The sequence below is a fragment of the Salmo salar genome, chromosome 04 (assembly GCF_965601325.2).
Source record: "Salmo salar chromosome 04, fSalSal1, whole genome shotgun sequence".
Lineage (NCBI taxonomy): Eukaryota > Metazoa > Chordata > Actinopteri > Salmoniformes > Salmonidae > Salmo > Salmo salar.
In genome coordinates this window covers 91,530,937-91,541,557 of record NC_138294.1, presented here as the reverse complement: position 1 = coordinate 91,541,557, position 10,621 = coordinate 91,530,937, and the positions used below count along the sequence as shown (strand labels likewise).

Genomic DNA, 10,621 nt, shown 5'->3' with positions numbered 1-10,621 from the left:
TAGCCTATTGTAGACCGAACAATATACATTATTATACGTGTCATTCCGTGTTTCAGTGCTTCCCAAAGGGTCAACAACATTTAGGTTTTTGTCCTGATTCATCTAATCAAAGGCTTGATGATGAGTTGATTAGCTGAATCAGGTGTGTTAGTGCAGTAACTAAAATGTGCATCCCTTTGGGTCCCCAGGACCAGGATTGGGAACCAGTGATGTAACTCTATGTGTTCTACTAATGACCAGCAGGTAAAGATGAGACAGTATATAAGCCTGTTGTCTCTGCCCAGGTACTCACACTAGACCTGGGCTGTCAGGTTCAGCATATCACCTGAGGAGGTGGGTTCAACTTTACATTTACATGATAAAAAGTGGCTTTAGTAGTTGATGGAGATGTTGACATTCTGGTATTTAGTTTGACGTCTGAAGTGAGTTGTTTAACTCTTTTTTTAGCAACTGGTATCGAATGCGGTAACATTGAATACATAAAAACAATTGAAATATAATATTAATTTATACATTTTTGTAAATTATTTGTAATGAACCTTTTTGATGAGCTTGGACCATTCCTTTTGCACTAACGATGCTTCAATTGTATTTTTGTCAACAGGTGAATTAATGTACAGTTTTGAATATATCTTTATTTGTAATAATGTATTCATGGTTATGTATTCCCACAGATTATCATCAGCCAGAGGGAGACTTTAACACCTCCAGTCAGGATGAGTTCCCTGACCTCTGACCCTAACCAGACAGACATCAACACCATCATCCGACCCACTTACTTCTTAATCAGTGGTTTCATAGACATCCCCTACATGAAATACTACTACTTTTTCCTCTGTTTTGTTTACATCATCTCTCTGGTAAGGCCGTAGCTCAGGTCCAGGGTGTTACTGGCTTGCTCTGGCCCAGGGTGTTACTGACTAGTTCTGGTCCAGGGTGTTACTTGCTAGCTCTGGTCCAGGTGTTACTGGCTAGTTCTGGTCCAGGGTGTTACTTGCTAGTTCTGGTCCAGGGTGTTACTTGCTAGCTCTGGTCCAGGTGTTACTGGCTAGTTCTGGTCCAGGGTGTTCTCTGGTACAGAGTGTTACTGACTAGCTCTGGTCCAGGGTGTTACTGGCTAGCTCTGGTCCACGGTGTTACTAACTAGCTCTGGTCCTGGGTGTTACATGCGGTTAGCGTCAGCTTGTTGGTCCAGGTGATAAACTTTCCTATAGAACAGAAATCCTATTACTTTGGTGTTATTTCAGCTCAACTATGTGGGGACATAGAGCACCACCCATAGTCAATGGCCTGATGAATGTACCTGTTTATCCATGTTGGATCATTTTTGCTCTGTGTGTGTGTGTGTGTGTGTGTGTGTGTGTGTGTGTGTGTGTGTGTGTGTGTGTGTGTGTGTGTGTGTGTGTGTGTGTGTGTGTGTGTGTGTGTGTGTGTGTGTGGCGCGGTGGGTCTAGGTGGGCAACACCTTCGTCATGACTGGTATCTACTTGGACCGCAGTCTCCACAGGTAATCTGCCCTCTTTAATCTCATTAACACAATACAGTGTAAAACTTCCTTTGTTGGACATTCTATCGTTTTGAAGTCTCAGTTCCCCTGGACTTCACAGACACGTGTGGGAGCCTGCCCTGCTCCCCGATCTCCGTTACATGACTTAAAATATATTTATGTTCTAACCTTACAGCCCCAAGTACATTGCTGTGTTCAACCTGGCCTTCACAGACGTGTGTGAAAGCACGGCCCTGGTTCCCAAGCTGCTGGACATGTTCCTGTTCAGCAGACAGCTCATCTCCTACGACCAGTGTCTCACTAGCCTCTTCTTCGTCTTCCTCTTCATCACCATGCAGTCCTTCAACCTCACCATCCTCTCCTATGACAGACTGGTGGCCATCTGCTGCCCGCTCAGGTCTCAGATAATACATCAAATGATTAACTAAATTAAAATAACATTCAGAAAGATTATGTTATTTGACCCTTCTGGGATGATTTTTTTTTTTTAATTGAATAATTTGATTTATTTGACAATTTATTCAAATGTATTTATTAAATGTATTATATAAAAAATTACGATTTAACATGGTTACACTGCAGCTAAAATCATATATAAGGATATAGTTACCTGGCAGGGGAGACACCTTGATCACAAAGGAGGTTTACCCAGGGTGAGGCTCGGCAAATGCACTCTGGTCGTGCTGACCCCTGCAAGTTCCCCAAAATGTGGGAATCCCGACTGAATAATTATAAAATAATAATAATCAACCATTGACGATAATAACAAGATAAAGTTGAACATATTTTTCCCCACAGAGATCCTATTAAATGACCAGAGGGGCTTGTGTCATCAACTCACACAGTTCCATTGTAATGTTCTTTCCAGGTACCACATGATGGTCACTCACAGGTCCATGCTCCAGCTGACGGGCGCCGCCTGGACGTTTGCTGTGTTGATGCTGTTGATCTCTGTGTGTCTCATCACCCGGCTCTCTTTCTGTAGGTTAGTATGTATTGTGTTGTAGTGCAACGACTCCACTACAAAAGCATAGCTTCTGTGAATTATAGCTTTATCTGTTAAATCACATAAAACTATTGGTTGCAGACGTAGTGTCCAATGACTTGCTGGTCCCCAAAAAAATCTATTCATGATAAAATATAATTCTCCTTACGTTGATGAATGCTCCCGCTGTTTTATTGTCGGACTTGATAAAGACGTTCTGGTCAACATCTGTTCTTTTCATGACGTAGACTGACCAGGTGAATCCAGGTTAAACCTATGATCCCTTATTGAAGTCATGTAAGGGCAGACGCCGGACAGGAGAAGCAGCTACGGGTCGTCGGACATTTATTTGGGAACAGACAAGGAAAGTCGCCCAGGTGGGACACCACCCAGCGTCCCACCTGGGCAAGCCGGCTGGGAGTCAACTTCCCATCAAACTGCAGGGGCGTAGGAGCCTGACTATCCAGCTGAGGCATGAACGCCTGTTAATCCTGCTGCAGCATGGAAGCCCGATGATCCGGCGGACACGTAACAGTCTGACGAGCCGGCTGGGCGAACAAGACCTGGTGATCCAGCTGAGGCCCGACGTGGGATGGGCTCCTTCCGTGCCAACCGGGGCAGGAAACCCGAGCAGACGAGCTGGCTAGGCACCCCGGTTCCATCGGCGGTGACCCAGGACCGATGTCACCACCAACCGGAATGCCAGTACTCCCCAATGCTTCGTGTGATGGCTTCAGGATTCTATAAAGACCCTCGTCAGACAGGAGAGGAGTCAGACATTTATTCGGGATCAGACAAGGAAACAAGACAAGGAAACAGCATCGGAACACGGGTAACACAACACGGACATGAGACAATTACTCCCGAAGCAGGGAACATAGCTTGGGAACAGACAGGTATAGGAAAGGCAATGACACAAGTAATTGTGTCCACGTGAGTCCAATGATCACTGATGCGCGTGACAGTGGGTAGGCAGGTGTGGTTACTGATGGGGGCTTGAGTGCGTAATGCTGGGGATCCTGGCGCCTTCGAGCGCCAGGGGTAGGCAGACCGGGAGCAGGCGTGACAGTACCCCACTCTCCTGGGGCGCCACCCAGCGTCCCACCTGGGCGAGCCGGCCGAGATATGGGCCCTGGGCAAGCCGGCTGGGGGTCAACTCCCCACGGACCGGCAGGGGCTTGGGAGCCTGGCAAGCCGGCTGAGGCTCGAAGTGGGATGGGCTCCTTCCGAGCCAACCGGGTCAAGGAAACTTCTCGAGCCAGCTAGGGAGTGGAAGCCAGACGAGCTGGCTAGGCACCCCCAGTTCCATCGGCGGTGACCCAGGACCGCCGTCACCACCAACCGGAACGCCAGTACTCCCCGATGCTTCGTGTGATGGCTTCAGGATTCTATAAAGACCGACGTGGGACAGGAGAAGCAGGTACGGGTCGTCAGACATTTATTTGGGAACAGACAAGGAAACAAGACAGGAACAGCGTCAGAACACGGGTAACACGAACATGAGACAATTACACCCGAAGCAGGAAACAGAGCTTGGAAACAGACAGATATAAGGAAGGTAATGACACAAGTAATTGAGTCTACGTGAGACCAATAATCGCTGATGCGCGTGACGGGGGAAGGCTGGTGTGGGTACTGATGGGGGCTTGAGTGCGTAATGCTGGGGATCCTGGCGCCCTCGAGCTCCAGGGGGAGGCAGAGCGGGCGTGACAAGTCACTTGTTAAATCCACTTAAATCATTGTAGATGAATGGGAGGAGACATGTTAATTTAAATAATGTTTTTTAAGCCTTGAGACATGCAAGAAATGGATTGTGTATGTCTGCCATTCAGTGGGGGAATGGGCAAGACAAAAGATTTAAGTGCCTTTGAACAGGGTATGGTAGTAGGTGCCAGGCGCACCGGTTTGTGTCAAGAACTGCAACGCTGCTGTGTTTTTCACGCTCAACAGTTTCCCGTTTGTATCAAGAATGGTCCACCACCCAAAGGACATTGAGCCAACTTGACACAACTGTGGATAGCATTGGAGTCAACATGGGCCAGTATCCCTGTGGAACGCTTTTGACACCTTGTAGAGTCCATGCCCCCAACAAATTGAGGCTGTTCTGAAGGCAAAAGGGGGTTTAACTCAATATTAGGAAGGTGTCGCTAATGTTTTGTACATTCAGTGCATACCACTTAACCTCTATGGGCTAGGTGGGACGCACCTACTCAACAGCCAGTGTAATCCCGTGGCGCGATATTCATATACCTCAAAAATGCAAAAACTTCAATTTTTCAAACATATGACTATTTTACACCATTTTAAAGACAAGACTCTCGTTAATCTAACCACACTGTCCGATTTCAAAAAGGCTTTACAACGAAAGCAAAACATTAGATTATGTCAGCAGAGTACCCAGGCAGAAATAATCAGACACCCATTTTTCAAGCTAGCCTCTCTGGGCTAGGCGGGACGAATTCGTCCCACCTACGTAACAGCCACTTTAAGCCTGTGGCGCGATTTTCAAAACCTTCAAAATCCTATTACTTCAATTTCTCAAACATATGACTATTTTACAGCTATTTAAAGACAAGACTCTCGTTAATCTAACCACACTGTCCGATTTCAAAAAGGCTTTACAACGAAAGCAAAACATTAGATTATGTCAGCAGAGTACCAAGCCAGAAATAATCAGACACCCATTTTTCAAGCTAGCATATAATGTCACATAAACCCAGAAGACAGCTAAATGCAGCACTAACCTTTTACAAACTTCATCAGATGACACACCTAGGACATCATGTTACACACAGCATGCATTCTTTTGTTCAATAAAGGTCATATTTATATATAAAAACAGCATTTGACATTGACTAACCATTTTCCCCTCAAATGCGTCCCAGGAAACAGTGCATACATCCTTTTATTACTATTCGAAACCAATTTTTTTAATTTATATTGTCAATCTAACATTTATAGATGAATATCTCTTGAGAACACCTGTCATACCAGATTTTAAATTAACTTTACTGGGTAATCACACTTTGCGATAAAAGGAGATGCGATACTCAGAAAATGAGCCTGGAAAACTAGCGCCGCGCCATCTTGGAACAATCGCAAGTCACATCTGATCTTGTATAATATTGTCAATAATCGCCTACCTTTAGTTGTCTTCATCAGAAAGCACTTCCAGGAATCCCAGGTCCACAACAGATGTATTTTCGGTCGAAAAAGTCCATAATTCATGTTCCATTAGCCTGCTGTTGGTAGCGTGTCCTAGGGCTATCTCCAAATCATCCGACGTGCGCGGGACAGTAGTTTCAGAAAATGTACTTTTTACTTCCTCTAGGTTCGTTCAAACATGTCAAACGTTGTAAAACATTCATCTTCAGGGCCTGTAACACCAAGAGAGCCAATAAGATTCGACGGGGACGATTGCAGAGTGTTTTGAAACATTTCCAAAGGTGGGGGTAGACTGGGCCGCCGACGTCATAATGGTGATGGCCCATCCCCTGTGACCAATTTCCAATGCGTCTCATTCACTGAGTTTCGACTGTATAAGGCTCAAACCACTGTGAAAAGACTGGGGACATCTAGTGGAAGCAATAGGAAGTGCTCAGTGAACCATTGCTCACGGTGTGATTAATAGGCAAAGTGATGAAGTCGAGTCCACAATTCAGAACTCCACTTCCTGTTTCAATCGGTCTCGGGGTTTTGACTGCCATATGAATTCTGTTATACTCACAGACACCATTCAAACAGTTTTAGAAACTTTAGGGTGTTTTCTATCCATATATAATAAGTATATGCATGTCCTAGCTTCTGAGTTTGATTAGTAGGCCGTTGAAAATGGGAACGAATTTTTTTCAAAATGCGCTGTGGCGCCCCCTATCCTAGGGTATCGTTAAGAGGCTAGCATATAATGTCACATAAACCCAAACCACAGCTAAATGCAGCACTAACCTTTGATGATCTTCATCAGATGACAACCCTAGGACATTATGTTATACAATACATGCATGTTTTGTTCAATCAAGTTCATATTTATATCAAAAACCAGCTTTTTACATTAGCATGTGACTAGCATGTGACTAGCATTCCCACAGAACACTGCCGGTGAATTTACTAAATTACTCACGATAAACGTTCACAAAAAACATAACAATTATTTTAAGAATTATAGATACAGAACTCCTCTATGCACTCGCTATGTCCGATTTTAAAATAGCTTTTCGGTGAAAGCACATTTTGCAATATTCTCAGTAGATAGCCCGGCATCACAGGGCTAGCTATTTAGACACCCAGCAAGTTTAGCATTCACCAAAGTCAGATTTACTATAAGAAAAATGTTATTACCTTTGCTGTCTTCGTCAGAATGCACTCCCAGGACTTCTACTTCAATAACAAATGTTGGTTTGGTCCCAAATAATCCATTGTTATATCCAAATAGCGGCGTTTTGTTCGTGCGTTCAAGACACTATCCGAAAGGGTAAATAAGGGTGACGAGCATGGCGCATTTCGTGACAAAAAAATTCGAAATATTCCATTACCGTACTTCGAAGCATGTCAACCGCTGTTTAAAATCAATTTTTATGCCATTTTTCTCGTAAAAAAGCGATAATATTCCGACCGGGATATCGTTTTTTTTTACAAGAGAGTGAAAGTAAAAGCATGCTATCCCCTCATGCACGAGCCTCAGTCTAATGGCCCTCTGATAGAGCACTTGCCAAACACGCTAATGTGTTTCAGCCTGGGGATGGAATTACATCGTTCAGCTTTTTCCCGCCTTCTGAGAGCCCATGGGAGCCGTAGGAAGTGTCACGTCATGCCAGAGATCCCATGTATTTGTTAGAGATGATCAAGGAGGGCAAGAAATGGTCAGACAGGACACTTCCTGTAAGGAATCTTCTCAGGTTTTGGCCTGCCAAATGAGTTCTGTTATACTCACAGACACCAGTCAAACAGTTTTAGAAACTTTAGGGTGTTTTCTATCCAAAGCCAATAATTATATGCATATTCTAGTTACTGGGCAGGAGTAGTAACCAGATTAAATCGGGTACGTTTTTTATCCGGCCGTGCAAATACTGCCCCCTAGCCCCAACAGGTTAACTTATTCCACATATTGATGTGTTACTGCCTGAATTCAAAATTGATTCATTTAATTTCTCACCCATCTATACAATCAGGGATTAAAATCTAAATTATTTTCCAATCGTTTCATTCTGAACAGAACAACTATTTTTGTTCCAACCAGAAAAATACATTTCTAAACCTGTTCGAACCCCCAAAAAGTTCTGGTATTGTTCCTTTCCATTCCTTTTTTAACCTGTGAAATCAACAGTTTTTTTTTTACATTTAGCTCATTAAATGTGACCCAGCACCTCGATTCTGTCTTATGGAGCAACAATTAGAAATGGCTAAGAACTAGAAAATGGTATATCATACAGTTGTGGAACAATGGGAAAGTAATTCTGCTTTGAAAGTTGATAAACTTGTAACCTGACTTTTGAGAAAATGGCCCGTGAATGTTTTGGTACACATACAGGAGAGCTCTTCTTTGTTCAGCATCAACACCTTGTAGAGATAAATCAAATCAAACTTTATTGAAAGTTAAAATCTCAAAACACTTTACAGTAAACTAATAAAATAAAGGAGATAAAAAATATATATATTATGTGGTTGTTGTCATCTGTCAGGTTGTCTGTAAAAGTTGATTGTTTAATGTTGTCTTTACCTCAGTTCATCTTGAATGTCATAGAAATTCCAGTGGGTAAGGAGGTGAACCTGCTAAAGACACATTTCTGTTGTTCGCTCTAATATCTGGGTAATAAAATGTTGTATAATTTATTGTATTGTAGGTCTCTGGTGATCAACAGCTACTTCTGTGACCACGGTCCCCTGTTCCGTCTGGCGGCCCCCTGTTCTGATGTGGTCCCTAACATAGTGATGAGCGAAATCAACACCTGTATAGTTCTCTATCTCCCAATGATCTTCATCATATCATCCTACATCTGTATAACACACGCCCTGTTTACCATCACACTGCCCCAGGACAGGTGAGAAGTAATACTGACTGGAATAAGTAAGTCAAGTCAAGTCAGTAAGTAGACTTGTCCAAGCCAGAACGGCCCATATGCTGATTGGTGTGAGGCCTCAGAAATATGTTTTTAGAGTGATGGACTTGTTACAAGAATGATACATGCTGGGAAATATTGAGAATGCAATTAAACTGTATAGATAATCACATACTATATTGGCACACATTCTCTCTCTCCCTCTACCTCTCTCTCACTCCCTCTCTTCGACCACCTCCTTCTCTCTCTCTCTCTCTCTCTTTCTCTCTCTCTCTGTCTCTCTCTCTCTCTCTCTCTCTCTCTCTCTCTGTCTCTCTGTCTCTCTGTCTCTCAGACTCAGAGCCATAAAGACATGTACCTCACACCTAATACTGGTGTCCATATTCTACCTGCCTGTTATTTTAACATACGTCCTCCACCCCATCATACCAACCAACGCCCGGATCATCAACCTCTCCCTGACCTCGGTACTGCCACCAATGCTCAACCCCATCATATACGTTCTGAAGACGGAGGAGTTTAAGGTATCGGTTAAGAAGCTGCTCAGAAGAGGGGCCCAAAGTGCTGTGACGCAGGTCAAACCAACATGAAGTACCTGGATTATTTCTCTTAAAATTAATATATTTACAGTGCCTTCAGAAAATATTCATACCTAAACAGCCATTTTCAAGTCTTGCCATAGATTTTCAAGCCGATTTAAGTCAAAACTGTAACTAAGCCATTCAGGAACATTCAATGTCATCTTGGTAAGCAACGCCAGTGTATATTTGATCTTATGCTTTAGGGTTTTGTCCTATTGAAAGGTGAATTTGTCTCCCAGTGTCTTTTGGAAATCAGACTGAATCAGGATTTCCTTTAGGATTTAGCTTGTGCTTTACTTTCTTTTTATCCTAAAAAAATTCTCTAGTCCTTGCCGATGACAAGTTTTTATTTTTTCAGTTTTACTTTAGTGCCTTATTGCAAACAGGATGCTGTCTTGGAATATCTTTAGTCTGCACAGGTTTCCTTCTTTTCACGCTGTCATTTAGGTTAGTTAGTATTGTGGAGTAACTACAAAGGTGTTGATCCATCCTCCGTTTTCTTCTATCACTGCCATTAAACTCTGTAACTGTTTTAAAGTCACCATTGGTCTCATGGTGAAATCCCTGAGCGGTTTCCTTCCTCTACGGCAACTGAGTTAGGAAGGACGTCTCTATCTTTGTAATGACTGGGTTTATTGATACACCGTCCATAATGAATAACTTCACCATGCTCGAAGGGATACTCAATGTCTGCCTTTTTGTTGTTGTTGATTTTTACCCATCAGCCAATAGGTGCCCTTCTTTGCATTGGAAAACCTCCATGGTCTTCGTGATTGAATCTGTGCTTGAAATTCACTGCTCGACAAAGTGACCTTTCAGATAATTGTATGTGTGTTGGTACAAAGGTTAGGTAGGCATTCACAAATCATGTTAAACATTATTATTGCACACAGAGGGAGTCCATGCAACTTATTATGTGAGTTGTTAACCTCTATGGGCTAGGCGGGACGAATTCGTCCCACCTACGTAACAGCCACCTGTATCCAGTGGCGCAATTTTTGAATTGTTTGAAATACTATTACTTCAATTTCTCAAACATATGACTATTTTACAGCTATTTAAAGACAAGACTCTCGTTTATCTAACCACACTGTCCGATTTCAAAAAGGCTTTACAACGAAAGCAAAACATTAGATTATGTCAGGAGAGTGCCCAGCCAGAAATAATCAGACACCCATTTTTCAAGCTAGCATATAATGTCACCAAAAACCCAAACCACAGCTAAATGCAGCACTAACCTTTTATGATCTTCATCAGATGACACACCTAGGACATTATGTTATACAATACATGCATGTCTGTTCAATCAAGTTCATATTTATATCAAAAAACAGCTTTTTACATTAGCATGTGACGTTCAGAACTAGCATACCCCCCGCAAACTTCCGGGGAATTTACTAACAGTTTGCTAAATTACTCACGATAAACGTTCACAAAAAGCATAACAATTACTTTAAGAATTATAGATACATTACTCCTCTATGCACTCGAT

General features: G+C 42.8%; 1 protein-coding gene and 1 pseudogene across 1 annotated transcript; both read left to right on the top strand.

The window, feature by feature from the left end:
* Positions 1 to 704: 704 nt before the first annotated feature.
* LOC106604013 (olfactory receptor 1f45-like) lies at positions 705 to 9,768 on the top strand. The gene is made up of 6 exons (XM_014198342.3): positions 705 to 860; positions 1,455 to 1,507; positions 1,683 to 1,904; positions 2,376 to 2,492; positions 8,333 to 8,530; positions 8,883 to 9,768. The coding sequence occupies exons 1-6, from the start codon at positions 717 to 719 to the stop codon at positions 9,136 to 9,138; spliced, it is 990 nt and encodes a 329-aa protein (XP_014053817.1). The 5' UTR covers positions 705 to 716; the 3' UTR covers positions 9,139 to 9,768.
* On the top strand, positions 2,110 to 2,240 carry LOC145878701 (uncharacterized; annotated as a pseudogene).
* Positions 9,769 to 10,621: the final 853 nt, after the last annotated feature.